The sequence below is a fragment of the Branchiostoma lanceolatum genome, chromosome 10 (genome assembly GCF_035083965.1).
Source record: "Branchiostoma lanceolatum isolate klBraLanc5 chromosome 10, klBraLanc5.hap2, whole genome shotgun sequence".
NCBI classification, from domain to species: domain Eukaryota; kingdom Metazoa; phylum Chordata; class Leptocardii; order Amphioxiformes; family Branchiostomatidae; genus Branchiostoma; species Branchiostoma lanceolatum.
Window position 1 is genome coordinate 10,831,651 of NC_089731.1, and position 24,451 is coordinate 10,856,101.

The 24,451-nt window shown below is 41.7% G+C and overlaps 1 protein-coding gene across 2 annotated transcripts; it reads left to right on the plus strand.

Moving 5' to 3' along the window:
- Positions 1-8: 8 nt before the first annotated feature.
- Positions 9-19,844, plus strand: LOC136443703 (serine/threonine-protein kinase PLK3-like). 2 transcript variants are annotated; one of them, XM_066441053.1, is made up of 7 exons: positions 9-124; positions 288-542; positions 790-1,299; positions 1,494-3,090; positions 3,324-3,497; positions 17,768-17,901; positions 18,306-19,844. In XM_066441053.1, the coding sequence occupies exons 5-7, from the start codon at positions 3,481-3,483 to the stop codon at positions 19,124-19,126; spliced, it is 972 nt and encodes a 323-aa protein (XP_066297150.1). In that variant the 5' UTR covers positions 9-124; positions 288-542; positions 790-1,299; positions 1,494-3,090; positions 3,324-3,480; the 3' UTR covers positions 19,127-19,844. The 2 variants fall into 2 exon arrangements, with proteins under 2 accessions (XP_066297150.1, XP_066297149.1); XM_066441052.1 differs by lacking the exons at positions 9-124; positions 288-542; positions 790-1,299; positions 1,494-3,090; positions 3,324-3,497 and adding an exon at positions 12,593-13,076.
- Positions 19,845-24,451: the final 4,607 nt, after the last annotated feature.

Sequence of the window (24,451 nt, forward strand, 5' to 3'; positions counted from 1 at the left end):
GTCAGAATACTTCACACGACACTGCACGACGGTATCAGCAGCCATGGAAGAACGTGTTCCTACTGTTGGTCATGTTTTCTGTCACACCAATTCTGATTCTTCTCATGACAACCGACATCATCAGGTAAGGAATTTACTATATTGTTCATGGTCTCCAATAGCAGTGTTATCATGTTGTAACATTCGAAGAAACAAATCGACGCAGGCATATCTAGTACAATTCTCCGTGGGGTCGAAAAAGAAATGCAGTAGCAGCTAGAGATACTATTTCTTCTTTCTACCAATAGCACTGCCCCACGGGCTGTCTTGAACTTCATCAATGGCACCTCGTGGGATTTCTCCAAAAATCATTGGAGCATTCGCCACTCCATCCCGAGACCAATCCCTCATATTCCTCCAGCTGTCTTACTGGGTCCATCAGATAAGGATCCCAAGATTGGAAAGCCAAGAAGAAAGTCTCCACGAAAACCGCAAAGAGCTGTACTCCGCGTGTCACCTCATCACCGTGTTTCGTCTGGCCTTGTTACTCTTCAAAGGATCAGGTAAGTTCTTTTGAATCTCTTGTTGTTAGATCCAAACTTGTCTTAGAATACAATCCTTTGAGACAAACATAAGATCTGACTCTCGTGTAATGCTGTACAATTGTCATAGATTTCCATTGAGGTTGAAAGCTATTATCATGTGAAAATGCTTTTCTTCATATTAATTTCTGTTTCAAATGTGTGTATCCAGTACTGAGCTGAGAGGTAGTGTAGGTCTAGATGTTCGTTGTGTATCTTCCACCCCCAGGACTGCGGCAGTCTCCATCGGACCTGCCTACTTCGCCACAGTAACAATGGATGAGTGGGGAAACATAGCAGAAGAGACTGCGCATGCGTGTACCTCGTACGGACAGAACTCCTGCATGCTGGCCAATGGGCACGACTCCAGACGGTTCAGCACATGCGCAATCGTTGGCAGCGGTGACATCCTAACCGGCAGTCTTTGCGGCACAGACATCGACGCTAATGATTACGTCATACGATTCAACCTCGCTCCTACAGTTGGTTATCAACAAGATGTCGGCACCAAAACAAATCTAACAATCTTGAATAAAGAAATATTAGACAGAGTCAAAGCAAGCTTGAAATCAAAAGACTCGGAAGGATTTTCAAAAAGACTAGAGCAAATGAAAACTAGTATTTTCCTTTACGCCAAAGGAAGACGCACTGACCTTTTCAGGAGCTTGTTACAGCTAGCGAGAACATCCAATATCTCAATAACACTTGAGTACGTCGAAGCACACCATCTGGCCGCAAAGTAAGTACTACAATGCATTTTCATCCACATTGTACAATAATAGATGGAATCAAACTGAATCGAGTGAATTGATCTTCTAGCAAGTGTCTATTTTTTCATTGAAGTGATCGAACCTTTATCAAACTCGGAGATTAATGCAGAGTGTATTAAATGATAATAGATCTTCACGTCTCTGTTCGATTTTACCCTTTCAGAATCATCATGAAAATATTCCCACGGTATGACCGAGATTTTGACAGCTACGTGACAACGGGGCTTATAGGAGTCGTCGTGGCAACAACACTCTGCGACAAGATCACCCTGTTCGGATTCTATCCATTTGACACACACCCTATTACAGGAAGGAATCTCTCTTATCACTACTATCTGAACATTGATGGCAATTTAGCGGAGCCAAACAAGAAGATACATGATTACAAGACGGAGTACAAACTGTTACGGGCGTTAAAGAAGAGACGTCTACTAACACTGGTGAACAAGCCATGTCAGAGACAAGAAGTCGAAGAAAACAGTGACACACTTTAACATAGAGATTGTTTGTTTGTGTGTTTTTTGTTTGTATTGTATACGATATAAACTGCCTCATGGCCAAACACAACAGGTTGGTACTGAAGAGAATATGCTGCATATTCGGATAGGTTCATCAATAATTATTCACATGGACCTGCTAAAACATCAAAAGCTGAGTTAGCACAACAACAACAACAACAACAACAAAAATTCAACCTAGTCTTGTTGGTCCTTTAGTCGAGCCCGTGGGCTGAATGTGCCAGCTTCTGTGTTTCATCGAAAGGGGAAAATGAGTCGTGGCTCTCCGCGTTTGCTCTTGCAAAGGTCAAACGATGTGTTTTCGCAAGGCACTTACGAACCCCTCTACTTGATATATGACAAAATATTGATTAGACTATTTGATACACTGTAAATCCCTGGTATGAAATAAATTGATAACAGTGACATGGAGAAATATGTCTGACTATATCCTCAGTAGTTTTAAGACTGACTGGTCACTTATGTAATCCATTTGATGTTATTGTGTTGTGGCTATCGCATATCGGATGAATAACAGTTATGATTATGCTATATCATATATGAATAAAAGACAAGATTCACTACGAATCAAATGTACCAAAACTGGTCCAGCACTCTTCTGAATTCAGTGGTTCTCACACAAATTGCAAGTACCCATTACTTGCTGAAGGGGTTGTTTCCAATTATCTGCCACGTGCTCGTTCACAGAGTAGAACTGCAGCTAGTGGGGAAAAGAACATCTCTCTGCATTATCTCATTGTGAGTGCGGCCACTTGAAACATATCAAGTTTCTTCAATTCAAAGACAGTAGTGTCCCGCGGATTTCGAGAGATTTAACATTTAAGACAGGACCACCTGAGATCGTGACGATTGTTTTTCACAATGGGTGCATTATGCACGATTCTGCGTCATTTGCACTTCTCCGACCATCGCCAATTATCATGCGTTTCAACCACTTACAATTCTGATTGCTATTCAGAAATTGAGTGCTCACGCGGCACGGGGCATGCACAAAAAATCAGCCTGAATGAGGCACAAGGGCACCCTCTGATCAATTCTTTTTATCGCCGACTTCGCGCCCCAGACACCGTGTGCATCCACGTACGCTTCTTGCACTTACATAAGGTTCTCTTGTTTATATAAGCTGAAAGTCATATTTGATCCAACTTCTGAGTCAGATGTCTTTGATACCGCGTCCGATGAGCATCGTTCAAAGAAATATCATCTGACAGATTTTTCAACGAGCAGAGAGCTTTGAGATAGGTGAGCTTTTATAATCTTTTCGTAACGTGGAATGACCTCTAATGATCTTTATCTATCAGTACCTTCGCTGATCGTAAAGTAGTCTGATTTTCGCAGTTGTTGTCACAGGGGTGGTCCTCATTGGTCGGAAGGTGAGAAAGGGACATGCGTGGGAGGGAGTCCTAATCTTTTGTTGTTGACTGAAGATCTACTCTCTCTCTCTCTTCCTCTTCCTCTCTGTGCGTGGGTTTCAGACGCAAGTCGTTAGAAAGGCATTCAGAGAACATTCGTGCTGTCGACAGTGTGCCTCTTTTCCGCATCTAGAAAAGCTACGACATTTCAAAGCAGAGCTACGTACTTCTCATCGTCCGCCCGAGGCACTTACAGTGGCCGCTGTTCATTACGAACAAAATGTCAACGTTGTACAGGTAGGTGTAATCTTCGCAATTATTATACAGCAACCAGTTTGTTAAATGTGAAGTACTGTCTTCAGATCGTCTATCTGTTGCCCACTCATGACCTATGGCCAGGGGGAAAGCGTGTAGAAACAGATGGTTCGGCAATAGATACTGACGCGTATCATTTACACACTATGATTACCGTCTAAACGGGTCACTCTACGTTTCGTCTGACATTTCAAGCTGCTGGTACAGAAGGCAAAAGTAAACAGACGTTTCTGTTCCAGTCGCCATCATAAATAAGATCTAACCATCCGTAGCGGAGGGTATGTACCCATCTAACGGTGCTGATTGTCGGGAAGGTAACGCTTGAACCACTCGCAGCTGCCACATGATAATAATTGCCTCATCTCCATGGCGGAAACGACAATTGGTGCACTTCAGTCTCCTAGGAGAGGAGATGATTTTATTTCACGCCAGCTGTTCAAGTTTGCTGGGTACAACTACAGCTACATACAACTACACGTATTTTTTTTTATTCTCTCATCATCATAGTTTTATACGTACTGTCGCACGATCTGCTCTGCGCCAATGGACACGACCGTGGGTGACTAGTCTAGCCCTACCCTTGCATGGGGCATATGTTGTTTTCTTTATATCATACCGGGCAGTCCAACTCCACTTGCAGTTGCGACATGTTATCACGTGGCATGAACGGCACACGGTTTCTAACCCTCAAAGAACTCACCCATTCCGGATTTCTCAAGCGGCACGTACCAAAACTTGATTTGTTTATTTCATTAGAAGCTACGCACCATATCATGTGCCGTCAACCATCTACCCTACCACTCTGATGACGTAATTAACATTTAAAGTAGGTCAATGATTATACTTCACCGGTCACGCGCGGTCTGTTTGATGACTTGAAGCTGTAGTCCCTCCCACGGCTATATGCTAATTAGTGTAACTCGGCCAGTAGTAACTCCTTTTTTTGATGCCGGCCGTGTTTGTTTTAATGATTTATCAAAAGTCTTTTTTGACTGAAACAGATTATTCGAGGCACCCTTGATACGTTGTGTAATGCCTTACGCTGTGAATATACAAGTAGTTCTTATATAAAAAGTACGGTTATGTGATTATGAATGCCAAGAATCGAATATCTAGGCAGACTTAAAGCCACGTTTCTTAATCTCTAGGTTGTTTGGCTTCTGGAGCACAATAAGCCACAGTAATACTGAGTGCAGACAAAGGGCTTAATAACGAACAACGTAAATGGATGTTGAAATATCTTTTCGTCTAAAGTTGATATCACCACTTTCATTTCAGCACCTTGGAGAGCTATACGTTATCACGACAGCAGTGATGTTTAGAATTATCAATATCTTCAGACATACAAAATATTATCAAAATGTCTAACTTGTTATCAAAGACTTGCATTTGGGTCTAGACTTTATGGTAGTTGTCTGATACACAATGTTAATCAACAATAGATTGTCATGAAAAATCATCAGTGGAAGAAAAGTTGTAACACCCTGTCAATGCTGCACCAGGGTAGTAATACCCAACGGCATGTCCCAGAATAATAAGTATTCTGTCGAGTTTTTGACTAATGCAACTTTGTCTGGCCTGCCACTTCAATTTGCGTCAGCGGGCTCTTGAAAATGGTGTTCTGATTTGCTTTTTGTGCCGATGCCAGAAAACTACCATTACCTTCTCGGTCCCAATGACGCCCGAATTATCCCGCCGCTCCAATCATCGCGAGAGTCAAGACCTATTCCTCTCCTTCAACTTTAGAATTTCTATATTGAAAGTACTCCTGATGCCAGGCCATTTGTCAATTCAATGAAGTCAATTCTACAGGTGTGATGCATGTAATTGAATCAAAAGAAACCTTTTGCGCGCCTGGCAGGGTATTCACCTTTGAGGTAGCCAAAGGGGGGGGGGGGGTAGCCATAGCATCTCAAACTAACATAACTGGGAACAGGTGTAATTTTAAAAGGAGTGCAATGGCAGTGTTTGAACTTTTATCTGAGGTCTTACCTAACCTGGTATGTCATATTTTCATTGATGTTGCCTTCAGCAGGTCTATATTGCAGTAGGTAGCCCTTGTTGGTTCATGTTCTCCGATCTTAGCATTCTTTCCGTCAAAAGGTTATCATTAACTCATTATATGTCATTGGTAAATTCAACCTTCAAAGCCGACAACATATGTACCTGGACATCTATTTGCCGTTGTAATTTATGCCTACTTGCATAACTTTTATCACTACAAAATTATTTCCTTTATTACTTTGATTATCTATCATTATTATCACCGTTTTTATCACTACTATTATTATTATTATCATTGTTGTCAATATCTTAACCTTATCATTATCATCTCATCTATTCAATGTTAGCAATATTAGTTGATTGATTGTTTTATTTTAGGGGCCGACCCCGTAGAAAAACCCCTGTTTCTGTTATCGGCGCCCTACAGATTTTGTTGTTTTAAGTCAAAATGAGGTTTAATAAATAGATAAATAAACAATAGTTTTTGCAACAACAAAAATCTATACATCACGATGTCTACGTGTGACCTTCTTCCATGGATCCAGACGGTGAGAAATCGGAGTACAAATTCTCCCTCCAGTCTTGGCAAAATATTGTATGCTAAAAGCTTTTCTTACCCGAAGACGATCAATCATGAGTTTGAATCATCATCAGTGTGCAATTTTTCAGAATGCTTATTAATAATAGCCATGTCGACCCCGAAGTGTTATCAATCATATAACATAGCGCCTGCGGAACTGTCCTTCTTACATGACCAGTAAATTCTCATCAGCAACTACTAGTATTTCACGGCTCATACACTATCCCTCATTGGGTATACGCGTAATTACATTTCGAGTGGGCAGGACTAGCTGGCCTAATTCACGCTTGCCCATTAGTGTGGCGATGACGACGTGATTTGCACGAAAGGTTATTTGTAATTAGAAGCAGTCAGCTGTTGCTATGTCAAAAGAACTAGCATTACGTGTTAGAACGGTTGCTCCTTAAGAGAAAAAACTCAAGCCCCATTTTACTTCGTCTATTCTGAGTAATTCACTTTATGCTCCATTATCAGCTTAGAATAGCAGATACCTGTGCGTATTTCGCTGCTTTTAATGGACATGAAACGGGCCAGTCGAACAATATTTTGGATTCATACACACGTTTAAAGCAAGAGAGAGCATAAGGGTAAATTTCATTTAGTCATCACCTCTTTAGAACACTGTCAGACTGACAGACTGATAATACCAATGGCTTAATGAAATTTATATAAGATATTTTCTTCATTTTCCTAGTGTTGTAACGTTAATTCATTAGTGTTTGCTCCGTGATCTTTGCTGCTTTCGTTTCAACCGAAGGAAATTCTGATCACGTCAAATCTAGGTCATGGTCAGAGAGCAGCAACCAGAAAATTACTTTCATTTCTATTCATCAATATTACAATAATAAAACCCCACACTACACACAGGAAACTAATATCGCAACCGGGTATCATACATATTAAAGCATGTGCGTGGGCTGCAGTGAACGGTATTTTCGTAGGTTATAACAACTAAGATAACAGACGTTAATGTTACCCTATAAGACCCAGAAAGCTTAAATAGCTTAAACACCTTCATTAAGGTAATGATATAATGTGAAGTCACTAAATTGAGTGTGATAACATGCATGCACTGAGGTACAATGTATGTGTTCTACGGGGAAATGAGGCTTACGTTATATTATAATTACGGAAGAACTCAATACAATTCGGACGTAAAGCCATCCTCGGGAGGAGCATGTTGTACAAACTTGAGACACCTCTTTTTTTGCTGTTTGGCGCGGTTGGCTGCCCTGAACAAAATCGATGAAAAAATCTTGATAATCATACTGAGGACTCTTGTGATTTACACTTACAGCCTCCGAACAAACGTTTCGCCCTGAATTCGGTAACTTTTTTCACGGTTCACGACATGTGAAGAGTTTCGTACAACTTTACCTAGACATTTCTCAAAGGTCGCGGCAGATTTGAGCTTCTCATCAATAAACAAATGTTCAAACCAGATGTAAAGCGAGTACAACACTTCGCTTACAAACTAAGCCCATCTATATTGACCACACTTCTCTTTCATGCTACATATTTCATTATGGAGGCTCACATCACATCAACCAGTGTAGAAATCTTTTTTGTAGTTTCAAAGGCAGTCGAATCTTAAGGGGATTATTTGAATTACCGCTGCGGAGATCCGTGTTCTTAATTGGATTTTCTGGCATCCTCCCGTGGCTCGGTGACATCAAAGTCAACTTCTTCCTCAGAGATTACGAGAAAAGGACGTTGTCAGTCGATCAAAGACACGCAAGACAAATGTCCTCTTCTTAAATGAAGCCGGTAAGAACGCTAAGTCTATTTACGCCAGGATGATCATCGATGACATAGATTGGCTGTCAGCAGAATGCCATCTATTGGCTCGCTAACTTGAATGAAAAGCGGCCTGCAGGCCGATTTGAGCTTCTCATGACTAAACAAAGCTTCAAACAAACAAACAAACTAACAAACTAACTAACTAAGCTATTACTAATTGAAATGTCACAAAGACGTCATCGTAGGTATGATATGTTTTTCCATCTGCCATGCATATAGGAAAGTGGGCATTCTTAACAGAGAGGGCAGCTTTTAATGTTCATCTCTAAAAATTCAGGAATTCAGGAACTAAAACATCTAACTCCGTTATAAAAGAAACATTGAGTTTGGTTTGATCAAGTCAATGGGGGATGTCTGAAGGAGAAACCGAAAAGGAGGTTACCGTGGTAATAAAGGTCAGGTGGCGGCATCTTTGTAAAGTTCAATTTTGCTCTTCACGCTCGGATATTGATTTAGTACAGGCGGCCAAAAATGAAATAGGTCATGTTGGTAATTACCATGTACCACGTACTGAGGGAGGAGTGAATTGCTTCGAAGAAGTGAAGGGTTTGAACGCAGATCTTGTTGGTCATAGAGTAAGGGCTGTTGGCACGCACAGACGTACTTACAACTAGAGCTCCACGACCTCATACCTTCGCCAAATGGGGAATATTTGCCCCAGCGAGTCAACTGACAGTTGCCACGTGTTAGAGAGTCTTATCATGCAACATAACGTATTTATAAACTTTCCTCATTAATCATGCAAATTAAGGGGCCCAAAATCTAACCATTTCGACGTTTGTTCTGAATAAAGCCTTACCAACATACCAAATATCAAGACAATCCACCAAGGCATTCTCGAGTTATCGTGTACATACACAGACACACAAACAGACACACGCTCGGCAAAACTTAACCTTCTTGGCGAGGGTAATTTCATGGCGGATGGAAGGGGCATGAACTGTTCACTAATTTCTAAGGGAACAAGATCGGGCGAGACGGTAAAAATAACTTTCTGCTGCTTACATTCGAGCCACATACCTTCTAATTCTAACAAAGAATAATACAGTAATACAGTCCCCAAAATAGTAACACAGCCAGATACCAGCTAAGGAGATCTAGAAAATCATGTCGTTCAGTCAAAAATATTCCAACTCAAGCAACACTTGCCTGTGGTTATTCTGTAGTTATTGTCATAGGTACCGTGCTGTAAACACAATAAGGAATTCCCAAAACAGTAACACAGCCAGATACCTGCTAAGGAGGAAATCATTTCCTTCAGTCAAAAATATTCCAGCTCAAGCAACACTTGCCTGTGGTTATTCTGTAGTTATGGTCATAGGTACCGTGCTAGCTGTAAACACAATTAGGAATTCCAAAATAGTAACACAGCAAGATACCAACTAAGGAGGAGATCATTTTCTTCGTTCAAAAATTTTCCAACTCAAGCTATATTAAGAACATACTATAGAAGGATGTTATCAAAACTATCCGGGGTTGTGCAATATTACACAGTCTAGAATCTTTAAAAAACTATCCATTTTGGCTTCCAGTCAGGAAGCGAATTTTTCTGTCAACTATAGACATCCTCTTCCGTCATAGAAGTAAATGTCAAGGCAATTGATAGAGAGCCGTATAAAGGATATTGCTCATCAACTATATTAGAGATAGCTTGTGGGAATGAACAAAATATATTGCATTGACATTCCAAACAGCTGTTTCTATGTGTTTCTATCGTCATACTTCCCTTTCTTATTCTGACATATCCGTATTAGAAGATATGGATCATTCCATTTTATCGTGGTATGTGTGACTGTCAAAAGTTTATCCGGATTTACCTTTATACTATATGTTATATAATTATACTACATGTATCATCAATATTATTCCGTTGATGCTGATTGAGCTAATGCTATAGTCCATCAACGATACACAGATCTAGAACTCTTTAGAGAACCACAAAACCTCCCCTAGGGAACACTTTAAAGGAAACCCAGGCAATAGGGCCCGAAAATCGGATTTTGAAAGTCAATTTATTTAGTCATTTCTAAACATGATTAGTTTTAAAAAAACACTATTACAATGTATAGCAACGTCCATGATGCAAAAATATGACGTTGTAGTGATGTGGGAACTCAATGAAAATCGTGGCAGGAGTTTTGTATGCTCGCAAACCTAAGGGGGTCGTCGTACGGCACGATTTTGCGCGGTTTTAAAATGCTTATAGTATAAAGCTATTGAGCAAACGTGCTAAACAAAGTCAGCAAATGTCACTACCATCAAGATTTCAGAATTTTTTTACTTCCATCTTTTGGGTCCCAATATTACTTTGGTTGCCTTTAACCTTTATTGTATATAATCCGTTCAGAGTGCGTTCAGAGTTAAACAAGAGGTGCGCCAGGTAAAGCCCCCCTCTCACTGGACCCGCTGCACGCTGGCGGCGTCGCTGCGGCCGATCGAATTGACAAAGCACTCAACGAATTCCATCAACAAAATCGAATCTTTTTTAGCTTTGTGTGTTTTGTTGTCATTTTGGTCATACTTGTACGTTTTGAATGATATTCCCATTATAAAGTCAAGGGTAACACAAATCCAGTTTAGGACGCAGCGACGCCGCCAGCGTGAGAGGGGGCTTAATGACACAACCTGGCCATCTTCAGCCCTGTTTTACAGAAGCTGCTGACGTACGTACCTCAGCCACCCATGCCATTTTCTGGCTTTTAGGATAGTCCCTAAAAATAGCATCCGTTCGCCGTGGGGGTGCTAAAAGGCAGGTCCGGCCTGCACACCACATCATTAACCATGTCAACTTACCATTCCCTCCACGCGTCATGTCTGCTCACCACACAGATTACAGGTATTCAGACAATATCTCCGTTCTGAACAAAAGATTGTATTAGACCACTGTAGGTTATATCTTATGGATGGCAAGGAAGACTAATACGTGTAGGGCACATATCTATTAATTTCACGTCTTCATATCTGCAGACCGGTATTCCTTTTTACGGCATCTACAACGTTAACGTTTTTGCGATGGAACTGACCGACGTTTGCGCCAAACTTTCCCATTTTGGGGATGTTGACCATTGCCTGTGGGTAAAAACAAACAAAATCTTCTTATTTTCAAAACCAGACTTAAATCAATATTAATGCGCGCGCCGATGACAGTGATGTCATCCATAAAATGTACTAGTACTTGCTGTGACCTGGCAAATGTGGGACATTACTCGTTGCCCCCCCCCCCCATTACATAGATCTGTTCAGCTGATAAGGATGATAGATCTGTTTCTATCATAGAAATACACGAGACGCTTTGAGCTGATCTAGAATTATAAAAACTATGAAAGAGTAAAACGTTGCCACTTTTATGCTCAGCCTTGTTAAAATCGTACTTTTTTTTCCTTTCATAAAGAAATCAGTTTGCGTGACAACAGTGCTTCGCCTACCTCCAGCATACTAACAGCCTGTAGCGATTGCTCTCTGATACATTTGTCTTCATGAGTGGTTCTCTTAATTGGCTGTACCAAGAACTGATGCCGTCCTCGTTTGACACCAGGAGAATAATGATAATAGATAGATTTCTTCAAGTCAACTCCACCAGGCCTTCCTACAGGGGTCAGGGATCGTAAAATTCGGCAAAAAATTGCAATAATTGGTAAGGAAAGCCAGTCCACGCTAAGGTTAATATCTGCGCCTGCAAATGAAACCCTCTGGTGGCCGAGCCCTCCTGTCAAATATTCTCCCTAATCTCTCCCTCGCCGTTAGTCTGGTAGAGACTAAAACTGGTACCGGTATGGAAGCACAGTTGACTAAATTTCATCCAAACGCTTGTATATGTCAAGCAATGAAAATGGAACATGAATCATCCACATTACAAGCACAGGTATATTTCTCATGCTATATGACATCTAATAGCATAACAGTGTAATGTTCATAAGCCTTTGATGTCAATATGTGAAGTCATGATGCTTCAGTTGATTGTTCTGACCTTTTTGATGTTCATATTCCTAAAAACTGTTATCCATGCCGCAGCTCTCAGACTAGAGAGTGTGAAATTAGATCCTGTCACGATGCACTTGTGAGCACCATGACTTAAACAAGCACATAGAAAACCTTGAAACAGCTGTCATGCAATTTATGTATTCTACCATATTGGCACTAACTGTAACAACTCTTTTTAAACCACCCATGGCGGTGAGAATAATGTATGAACAGACAAAGGGGCGGGTTTTGCGCTATGTGGTATGTTTCTAAGATTTTATCTACAAGTACAAGCCATTCTGATTGACATATTGAAGCCAACAACAGTATTCGATACATCAAGACGCCATGGCATGGAGATGAACTGAAAGAGGATTTAGAACTAGGTTTGGGTAGCTACAAAGCACTAGTGCTTAACAAAATTGATCACCTACCAATATGTACAAGCCCTTGATAAATTTGAAAAAAAATCTTGAAAAACTATCTCTAACACATTTGCGTAAATGAGCAGCACTTGCGTGATTTCTAGTGCCTTCTACTTTCTTTCACACCCGACCCGCCATTCATGGTAATATGTTAAACGAGCACTATCTAATTGTATGTGGCGACGATCTGTATGTAGATGAGGAAGACTGCAAATGAGATTGCCCTACAAGCTATATCGGTACGCGCGTTGCTCATTTCAATTTACACATAGGATTGATCCACCGGTGGGTGTTGTGGCCACCGCTATATAGCTAGGCGCTATACGGTTCAGACCGCCAGTAATCATTTCACTTCGCCGGATGTGAGGAGAAAAAGGGCTACCTGTGATTGGAGGAGCGTCTAGAACCCGGTCAGCTGGCTAACGTTACGAACAAAGCTGTGGTAAAAATCGATATCTAGACTTTCGTTCACGACTGAACAGCCTGGGGTCTGCAGCAGCAGTGGTACCAGAGGTACGACTTGCCCGCGGGAGAGGAGGCAGCCGTGATTTCGCTCGTTGAGAGAGACTTTAGAAACCCTGTACATTTACGTCGTTGGGATGCCGCAGCGACAAGCTTACAATGCCCCGCCCATCCAGTTCCATCGCCATGAGGAATTGTAACCCTGCGTTCTACCGATAACACAGTGACAAACTGACTGTGAAATAGTTCCTCCGACTCCATCATGTCTGAGAAACTCTCTGTCAGCACCGGGTTTGCTACGTCCGAGGAATGTGAGGACCCCAACTGGAGGTAACCCGTCCACTACCTTACCAGCAGGTTTACATTTCCACTGTAGTGTAAGTGCTCATGTGCATGTATAGGATGGATTCTAGGAAACCATCATAAACTAAGCTACTCTACTAGATTTACTTAACTGAGCTGGGTTGGGATTTGCGCTAATGTTGCTGCTGGTTGTTCAAAGCCGCGATCTTTATACAACAGATAATAGCTACGCTGTATGTCATAGAACTGAATCTGTCAGATCTCATTTCTCATACGGCCCGCCTCGGTGGAAGAACTGAAAAGCGGTAAAGATGATGATGATCTAATTTCTACCACATGTTGTAACGTCAGATGATCATGCCGAGAGTGCCACACCACAAGGAGAGATCACTCTCTGATCCGCAGCCTACTGACAATAGCTGGTACTGAAGTATAATCATATCCGGTGAAATGTGCTACAATTACTATATATTTATGTACAGAATAGTCTTAATTTGGGTCAAATCCACGTCGGACAAATGATATCAACGTCATTCAAACAACGAGGGACTCTAAAATCACAAAACGCTGAGGTAGCACAAAAACGGTTCATGCGATTTTCCAATTAATCTGTTTGATTAGGGTGATTCGTGACGGTATCTCTCAGATAATTGACTTAAACCGCCGCGGAAGAGTTGGCACAGAAATAATCAAATCTCGTGATATGTCGCTGAATCATCGAGGTTTTAATTTCCCGGGGACCCGGCTTCGTCGGCACTGGGCATGGTGTCTTGTTTTGTTCCAGGCCACCAGTCCCTCGCCCTCTCCTGTAGTTTATCACCCGTTTCCGTGGTATCTGAGCGATATTATTGGTCTTGTAGGCGACACATTGTAGACTGACCCTGGCGGGGCCCCCTCTGTAGCAGGGTAAAGATAAAGACGTTACATTTCGTACGCAGAAGGGCTTAATGCATGTCCCCTTGTTGGTGATAAATATTACTGGTTCATGTAAGCATTATACTGCTTTAATGGTAGGTTAGAAAAAAACGTTGAATGGGACTGAGGAGCCATGCTGGTCAAGTAGAATTCGAGCCTCTCGGATTACTGCCGTTTCGATCGACCTACTTTCTCGCGCAGAATAATTGCCAGGAGTCTTACCTGGCGCCATATAGAACTTTAAGGAATCATTTTGTTTTCATTAAAATGACGTATCCAAACGTCAAAGTTAACATACCCTGTCGTTAGATCATGATCAATGGGTAGAATAATCAATCATAATTATCAGGAAGCCAGCTAGAGTGTTTGAATACGGTCTGCTGCATCGATAATGTGTACGTTCATATTCACCTCATCTGCAGCTTCTGTTGGAATTTATTCGCATTACCTGAATTAATCTACGAACTTACCCTTCGTGAATTTTTTTTATCTAAGAGCTGCAAATACACAAATAATGCATGCTTATGTTACGCTTGGTTCTGTATGGTGTGTAACATACATAAGACGTCACGGTGTTTTTGGGATTTTTATCTGTAGAGTATGTCAAATTCCCTTCCTGACCTCCTGCAATCAGTGTCTCGTCGTGATTGTCGGTATACTCACTTTATTCTAAGTCCCTTTAACACTCTTAAATGACATACTACAGCAAGCTTTAATAACATACTATAGCAATCTTTAATGACATGCTTCACCAATCCTGTTTGAAGGACGGGATATATCATCAAAAGAGGTCATTTTTGCCACGAAACCAGTACAATACACATGCCCCGTTTGAAAGGGTATTGCATCGTGTTTGCATAAAAGGTTACAGACCATTTCAGGCAATTCCGACTGAAGCCAAAGCTTGTGAGAACCGCCTTCTAAACGCGCGTTCTCCGTTTGGAATGCTTAAGAATGTGTTGATTTAGCTAGACGGCAACGCTACATTGTTTAGACTGCTAAGGTTTATGAAATTGAATTAGCATCTTGAGCAATGAGATTGAATATTGCCAAAGTAGCACTTTGTGCTGAAGCTACCCGAACTGGCAAGCAACACGTTGTGGCTAAATGAACTGTTCCCGTTAATTTGCATTCAGATACGTCAAGCTATGATATCTAAGCTTTTGTCTGGCCTTTTTCCCCAGCGCAATATTGTGAATGCTACATCAAATTGGACAAGACATATATATCCGGTAGGGAAGAGGCGTAACTTATTCCTATGATAATCGGATGAGATGTTTCCTCATTACCCAAAATCAATCACTGTATGGAATTTCTAAGAGCAAAACTTTGAAAACATAATGATCTTTACCCTTTGTACTATTTTTCAAGTTGCCTCCTTCGTTTCCTTTTTACTATTCCTCACAGACCTCATTTTTCCTCACTGCCCCCCAGGCGCATGAAGTGGACTTTCGAGCTTCTCTTACAAAAGCCTTTACTCTGGAAGTGCGGTGTTTGAACCCTGCTCTTCGTGACGTGCATTCTGAGGGCAGCTTTTGTAGCCTGTCTTAGGGGACCTTAGCCTAAATGAAGTTAGATCTCTGGGCACTGCACACACTCCTTTTCGTGATCAATCATATTCTTCCACCATTTTGTATGGTCAATATCTTTAACAGCTACCCGATAAGCCATGACACGGTCTGACCCTTACAGTAAATCAAACTGGTACCACTGAAAGCTTCAGTGAGATTTCTATGCACATCATGCTTCTAGATCTTCTCTGAACATAAAGGTCAAATCTGACATCATTTTACCTCCCAAAAGGGCGTGAAATGAGCTAGATGCGCCCTAGGCTAAATCACACGACGCTACTATTTTTCAGGAAAGCTGTAACTAAAAGGACTATTGTTAATTTTCTGGTAGTGAATGTCGGTAATTTCAATGATTAGTAGGAAGTGGGCCTTTTCCTTCATCACCGGGTTATAATTAGACACAGGGTAACGCACTGTAGTGGAGAGATATACTGTAGTTCCCGCACATAATTGTATGTTATCACAAGTTGTCTAACTTTTGATAGACACGTACAGCACATGTCTGAAACCTACGTTGATGAAGGTTAGACATCCAGGTAATAAGATATGCCAAAGATAGTTGCTCAAGCAACTGGATAACATTTGGAAACAGCCTTGTCTTGACTTAGTCTCCAATTGCAGTTGTCTTAGCCTCATTAACATAATATTATCTATTCAGAGTTTTTTCCAGTCCATTCCTCAGTCACTGAAGAAAGACAGCGGATGCTGTCTGAAACGTCTGACTGTTTTAAAATTTTATCCAGTTGCTTGAGAAAATATTTTTGGCGTACACCACCTACCTTTATTTCTTCTATGAACAAAGGATAAGTCGTGTCTTCAGTACGTTCAGTCGAACTGAAAGTGTGCATATGTACAATGCAACCTTCACTGCGGAATGATCTATATCTTCATATCAAAGAGCAATAATGTTCCTGGCTCTCCTGACATCACGCAGGATCAAAGGTCAATCTTGTATCGGAATTCAATTTCGCGGCCAATGGTGGTCACGACTTGACCATTGACACGAGTCTTAAGCGTTTGGAAATCAATCTTGGGGTCGATCATACTAACAAGGTTAAGCATATTAAAACGGGTATTCCGTGTGCTGGGTTGAATTTGTGCCATTACGTTTATGTATAACATTGACTTTCGGTATGTTTTCACATCACAAACGCGCGATCATCATTTAGTATGAGCCCATGCAGAAGGAATAGAGATTCCGGTGTTCACCATGTAAGAGAATTGACTTCCGTTTGTTTTTCATCCCCGTGGTGTCTTGACGTGCTTTGACGTAAGCGGTGTGTACTTTGATAGATTTGAGTTTCAGTCTGAGACTTAAGCGCATTACAAGATCTAGATCTATTTGTGCACGAACTTTATCTTAATCTGATTATGACGGTAGAGCGGGACGTTGATGTATATACTGTCTCAGATACTCCGCAGGGGCCGATTCCCCTTGGTAAAACTGACAGGCATTTTGTAAAACAATCAGTGCCAATGCGACAAAATATCTCCAACAAAACTATAATTTGGAACTGTTTATCTACATGCAAAACAAACATTTTTGGATGGCATTTCTTTGAATATCAAGCCAATGTTCAGAATACCTGGTAGCCTGGAAACCATACCATCGGGGGCTCCCGATATCCCGACGGCGCTGGGAGTGATGCCCGCCCGCCCATGGCCAGACAGCTTAGTCCGCTCGGGGATGGGTTTACGGCCTTATATTAAATTAGGCGGCGGAACTCTCTATGGCAGCTAAAGTAGATAGGCTGACAGAAACGGTTCAATAAAGCAGACTGGGCCCGGTAAAACACCCCTAGAGACTGGGACCAGGCTAAATATCTGGAGAAACGCGAATTCTTCCATCCACAAAACCAGCAATTTTCTATGTGTCCCAGACAACGTTGATAGAAAAATTGGCACTTGTCCAATATTCCGCCTTAATATGGGCTAGACGCACATGCCCTTAAGTGGACTTAAGAGTACGGCAGCATGGGTCAGCAGACAACCATCATGAAATTCTAATCTCCACTTACTAGCTCAGAGCTAATCATCTGTATAATGTTCATGGAACGTTACTTTCTTACCAATTCTATATCACCGATTCTTCATGTATTCTATTCACTAACGTATTAGTCATCATACTTGAGGGTATACAGAGGTGTGCCAAATTAAGACGTATTGAAGACTTTTTGAAGTATTTTGAGAACACTGAGAGCTTTTAAGAACCATTGTGTTTCATCTCTGCAGTGAGGACGAAACCTACGACCCGAGTGAACTGAGTAGCGGCTCCACATGGAGCGCCACTATCCCGGGGCACCTGACGGACCCAGTAGACGGGAGAGAGTACACCCTCCTCCGTAAACTTGGCTCCGGTCGTTACGGTAAGACTGGGGACGGGAGTTACCACTGAATGTATGTATGTTTGCATGTATGTATGTGTGTATGTATGTATGTATGTATGTATGTATGTATGTATGTATGTATGTATGTATGTATGTATGTTTGTATGAATGTATGTATGTATGTATGTATCTATGTATCTGTGTATGTATATGTGTGTATGTATGTATGTAATACTGCGCGTGTGTGTGTGCGTGCGTGCGTGTGTGTGTGTGTATGTGTGTGTGTGTGTGTGTGTATGTGTGTGTGTGTGTGTATGTGTGTGTGTGTGTGTGTATGTGTGTGTGTGTGTGTGTGTGTGTTTGTGTGTGTGACAGTGAATTTGGCAAACGCACAGTACTCGTTTCTAAAAAAGCTAACCCTGGTGATGTTGCTAATTTTTCAGGCAAAGTGTACTACGCCAAATGCAACCAAGAAAAAGAGTACGCCGTCAAAGCCATGCGTCTTCAGGACGTGAAGCAGAACAAACTGATGGAGGTGGACATCCACAAGCACCTGAAACACCCCAACATCGTGGAGCTGATCAGAGACATCGAGGACAGCATCAACCTGTACCTGGTGCTGGAGTTCTGCCCTAACAAGTCTCTGGAACACTTGCTGAAAGAAAAGAAGAGGTTGAAAGAGAAGGAGGTGAGGCCGATCTTCCGCGGGATAGTCGCCGCCGTGGACTACATCCACTCGCGAGGAATCGTGCACTGCGACCTGAAGCCGTACAATATAGTGATGGGAAAGGACATGGAGGCGAAGCTTACAGACTTCGGCGCGTCTGTTAGGATCTGCAGCGCCGCGTCAAACAAGATGAAATGCGGGACCCCGAGTTACATGGCGCCCGAGACCCTCACGGCCAAGGGCACACAGGTAGCGACCTTCCCGGGGGACATCTGGGCGTTAGGCTGCATCCTGTATAGAATGGTGACGGGGAATCTGGCCTTCACGTACCACAAACTGAGGAGGAAGCATGCTGGAGGCATGTACCTCCGTCTGGGATGGCTGAACTTCACCCTGCCGTGTTGTCTGTCCTCCTCAGCGCGCGGGGTCGTCAGAAACTGTCTGCACATCGACCCTTCGAAGCGCCCCCAGGCGGAGCAGCTCATGGAGTACGAGTTCGTCAATAAGGGACAGATCCGCTCGGCCGCGTCCGTGGATGCCCTGGACACGAGATGTCTGGCGTCATGTTCCAAGGACACGACATGCACCAGTAGGTAGTGCGCCTCTGGACGAGTCCATACCACATTAGTTTGCTATTGCTTTTACTGCGTTTTACAGAGACATGTACAAGGATATGTGTGCCAGCACGGTACAGTGTACCGACCCTCTTGCTGTCAACCGAATATATATCAGTAAGATAAGATTTACATAGCTCTGTAGAAATATTTACGGTAGTGCCATGAACACTGCCATACTGCAGCGCTGGACGCTGTTGCTACTATGTGAAGCTGTGTAAAGTCTTAATGTATATCAATAGCCTAACAAAGAGATAGAATATGTACAAAATTGATATATTTGTGCTACTAGCCTTGTTTGGTACAACTCGAGACAAAACGTATTTTGATGTGTCTGCAAAGATGATGGCCAGATAGAAATAAAGAAATACTGATTTCAGAGATATTGTGACGTAATTCACCAGGCAGTTGCGGCAATGATACCATTCCATGTAGCCGCCATATTGGTTCCATAGATGCGTAACCATATTTTCTCCCGCACTAAATCAATCTTGCATGAAGTAAATACAGACATCTTGCAATCTTGTATGTAGTAAATATAGACATCTTGCAAGGAGTATCTTACGTGCAACAGAGATCTTGGAAGCAAATGGCTTCCCAAATTATGGTCATCACCTTGAGATCTTCGAAGATCTGTAAATGTTCGTCTGAAGGCTGTTCTAGCACGAAGACTTCATTAAATTCTGTGTTAACCCTACTAAGATGGTGCAATTGCTACCTTTTTTTTACCTAGTACATCTACTAGTAGGAATGTTGGATCAAACCGCTGTGCACAGGATACATCCTCCTACGCAGAGCCCTTGGGATTAGAAATGCACGTACTTTGGGGAGGCTCTACTAAACCGGGCTTAGGTTTCCACTTTTGTGGGCGTGGTCTGTACACAGTTGTCAACCAATCAGAGAATCATATATGCCCACATAAAACATCTAGGCGATTCTCTGATTGGCTGACAACTTGTTAGATGTCACGTTCACAAACGTGTAAACCTCAGCCCGGTTTAGCAAAGCCTCTATATCTAATGGATTACATAGCAGAATACACAGCCAGGAAATTGGATGTCACAATGCTTTCAATACAGCCTTTTCCACGCATTATTATCGAAGTTTAAGTCAAGGCAACTATCAAAGTCTGGCTTTACAGTTTCTTAAGTGATACATACTCAAACACTCTCAGACCTGCTCCTTACCTTGTATCAGACAAAATCTTCACACAGACCATTCAATTATCGGTAATCCACCAAAGCAGCCAGCTCACGGGGAGAACAATTGCGTAGGCAATGGGCAATCAAGTCCTCAAGGAGATTCAATAACGGCAGCGGTTATATATAGCCTGCTTCCCCCATCTAATTTGATCTCCTGAAGTCTTTCATGTCTTGTTGTGTTATACGACCGATAGATGTCGTGGGAAAACTTCGTTCCATCACACAAAGAAAATTGTCGGAAGCAATTTCTGTATTGTTATTGATAAAACGTGAAACGGTCCCATGTGTTGACTGGAGATAGAGGTCTTTCCATCTACATGAATTCCCTGAGTGGATGTGCCTCAAGGTTTACAGCGTTTGATACGCGAGTCGAGATAGGATACAATATATGATGCGTGGTAAGGTTTGGAAAGCCTTGTGAAAGGAAAGTCTAATGGTTGAAGCTGACAAAGAGGCCCGGCGTCGTTCTTGCTTGGCACGTGCGCAGTAGTGATAAGCACTACTTGTGAAGTTGAATAATTCATACTTCATGCCTATAGGAAATAACATAATTCTGTTATCATCAAAGCCTTTTCGGCGGCATCTTCTCCCTTATCTGTGTCAGAAAATTTACTTCAAAGACAGATTTCCTGGTGCACGTGTTTGCCTGTCCACAGGTCTTAAGAGAGGGATTTTATATGATCCGACTGTACAATTTAAAGTACAGTATTAACATCTGATAACATTTAGATGGTTTTGAGATAAATACTGGTAAAGTGTATGTCGTAAACGCAACTTAAAAATACATCTTAAGAATGATATCAATATGAGAATTTACAAACATTAAACCTACAACGGTACGGTGGACTGTCACAATGGAAAACCACATGGTATCAACCGAACACTTTTTAATCGCAAACATATAACATTAACAACAACCACAACTAATTAGTTCTTTTGGATAGTAAAAAAAAGCTACGAGCATCAGAAAAACGTGATGTCAGCTCATTCTCATAGTTGTCACATCTCTGTCACATGGGTATCAATGTGAGAGCCTCCAAAGGCATTTATAAATTGCTGTAATGAGCATCACTACACGAGGCACTCCACGGCCCGGGGATGGCTTTGTTCGCTCATAATCATGAACCCTGATGAGTTGAGCGCTTCGTGCCCTCACAGGGGGGGGGGGGGTACTCCTTAGTATGAACGGCAGGGAAGGCGCGTGGCATTAGCCTGGAATTCAGCCTTGTTAGCTTTGGTCCGCTCCCCAAGATCCCCAAAGCTAACAAGGCTGAACTCCAGGCTACGTGGCATGGCAGAGGCAACACAAACCCTCCCTGTCAGCACTCTCCTACGCAGAGCCTCTCCCGTGGCCTATTCAATATCCCTCGTGGAAGCTCTGCTAAACCGGGCTGAGGTTCCCACTTTTGTGGGCTTGGCCTAAAAAAAATTGTGGTCTGTAACTGTCAGCCAATCAGAGAATCGCCTTGAATGTTTTCTTTAGGTAAAGCCGATTCTGTAGAGGAGAATGCCTGTCCCGGGCTCTATGGAGCTCCTGCTAGGGTCTGGCATGTGGAAGGGCTGCTAGAGGTTCGGTTATGCCAGGCTAGGCTGAGTGAGCACCGACAAATATTTCAGCTCAACAGGCAATGCCACTTCCACACCGGGAATAAATCAAGATTGTGGCTTGTGCACTCAGATATGACAATTGCTCATCAATGATATGGTCTAACATATACACGAAATTGTTTGATTTAGACTTAAGTCTCTCTCTCTCTCTCTCTCTCTCTCTCTCTCTCTCTCTCTCTCTCTCTCTGTCTCTCTCTCTCTCTCTCTCTTTCTCTCTCTCTCTCTCTCTCTCTCTCTCTCTCTCTCTCTCTATATATATATATATATGAATATATACATATTTACATTGAAGCATTCTAGGTTCGAGAAACGGAACGATTGTAAGATATTGAGTCCATGCCAAGTCACAGAGGGTGTTGATATTATTCGTAGTACGTTTGAACAATATAATAGCAAAATGAAAATGAAAGTTTGAACATGTTCGAATTAATTCATATAAGTTGGAAACATTTTCAAGCAGCTCAACAAAGAACATGTGAGAACAAATGGTGAATTTATGTTCCAACACGTTAAATACTTATAGATAACGTAATCAATGTAAGAAATAATTCTAATATGTTGGAACACTGTAGAAATATTTAGAACATCAAACAGCTGTTAGAAATTGTTCTAAACAGTTCATTCTCAGTTAAAACATTTTACAACTGTTTCGAAAAAGTTAGAAAAAAAGGCAACAAACACCCTCACAGTAATGTGGAATTGACGTGTCTCTGCTCAACGGGCGTGAAATAGATTTGTCTAGATGTTTATCGCATCACAAACAAAAACCCAGGTGGTCGAAAGTATCAAGCCAGAAGGGCTGTTTCTAGATCTTGTATACATCTGTGTTAACGTTGACTTTGTCATCTAATGGAACATGAAACCAAGTATTAATATTACACAACGGTTACTGTTTGAATTGTTCCTACACATGTGTTTCTGTCTCGAACGTTTCCGTTTGTCTCCCCGAATTCGTGTATCTTGGATTGACAGGCTTGAGGCAAAACCTACCATTTAAAAGATAACATTCAAAGGTTACATCCGGTTTAAGATATTTTGGGCTAATGCCATCACCGTGGGTGCCACCATGCTCTTTGAGGGGAGTATGTGTGTGTACTTAAATCTTTCAGTCTTCGGTGATCCTGATTTGTGTGACTGTGAGTGTCAGAGTCAGTTTCTAAAAATATACCCAAGCCTCTGAGGGATTTGTTCGGTAAAGCTGAACAGTCATCCTGGTAATTATAACGAGACAGGATTATGCCTCACCGTAATTTAGCCTCATTTCACGCTTTTTTTTTAAAGCGTGGGCCAAGTTCCGAGATACAGCATTGGTCACGTTGCCTGGCAATGGTGATTAGCAAATTAGTTTTTAGAAAATGCAGTTTTGTACTTCAGAGCATGGTGAAATCTGCATTTCGTCCATGAAAAGCCCTGTTCTCTCCAACCAGAGGGACCCGAGTCAGAGAGTTGATTGAAATTCACACGTCCTAATGAAAGCTTGTAACCTTTTAACGTAGGGGAAAACTGCAACAGTATCACTTATAATGGGCCGAACTGACGTAAACAGCCTTTTCTCATTTCTCCAGACAGAGGCCGGGACGCAATTGAAAGCCAGATTGACATTTTGTAACTTCCTTGTAACCTTTTAACATGGAAAAAAAACTGTCACTTATCATTGGCCGAACGGGCGTAAACAACCTGTTCTCATTTTTTTTGTCTGCTTCTAGCTTCAATGCTTTCATCTGGCCGCACATTAAAATAATCACCAGGCACTGATCTGGTAAAACTTGGAACGGAGATTGAAGAAATTGGATAAACACTAGTGGATTATAAATGCCAGATCATGTGGCATACATGCAAAATGTTTCCTGGAAACCGAGAATGTGCATTAAGAAATGCTTTATGTCAAAAAAATTCAGCGTGTGGTGGAGGAATATGGTAGTGATCTTGGGTGTGTAAGGATATGTTCAAATCATAACATGACCAGACATCGCAAAAAAATTGAGTTACTATAGAAAACGATGTAATATTCCTACTAACATAAATACTCTCTGGCTCTCTCATATTGCTAACTGACTCTTTCATAATAGTGCAGTCACATTACCATACCTACTGTGTTCTGCACATTCACAAAACAATCAATCGAACTAATATGCCAATTTTGTAGTTTCTTCCAAATAAATCTACCACGTGGCTCAGTATGTTATACATTTCTGTTTCATAAGCAATATGAGAGAGTCAGAGAGTATTTTGTTATATCCAAAGGGAACAATTGTATGAAAATGTATTGTGATATATTCCTACTAGAGTGCTTCTTTTACAGATATCTATTGTCAATATCTATGGACAAGATTAATGGGTCCGCGTTATCTCCGCTGTAAAGACATTGATAAAACGCCATGTTGAACGACTTTGTTATTTCCTATATGTTGTATGCATAAAAAGTTCGTAATCAACGGCTGCAGATAGATGCGTCTTTTTCATGCTTGCATGAAAGCCATTGATTATGGAACCGTCAC

Bases quoted from the DNA above. Each gene is read 5' to 3' on its own strand.
- LOC136443703 (XM_066441052.1), top strand. From the start codon at position 13,009: ATGTCTGAGAAACTCTCTGTCAGCACCGGGTTTGCTACGTCCGAGGAA. The intron at 13,077-17,767 runs GTAACCCGTCCA...TCATCTCTGCAG, and splicing joins TGTGAGGACCCCAACTGGAG to TGAGGACGAAACCTACGACC. The intron at 17,902-18,305 runs GTAAGACTGGGG...CTAATTTTTCAG, and splicing joins ACTTGGCTCCGGTCGTTACG to GCAAAGTGTACTACGCCAAA.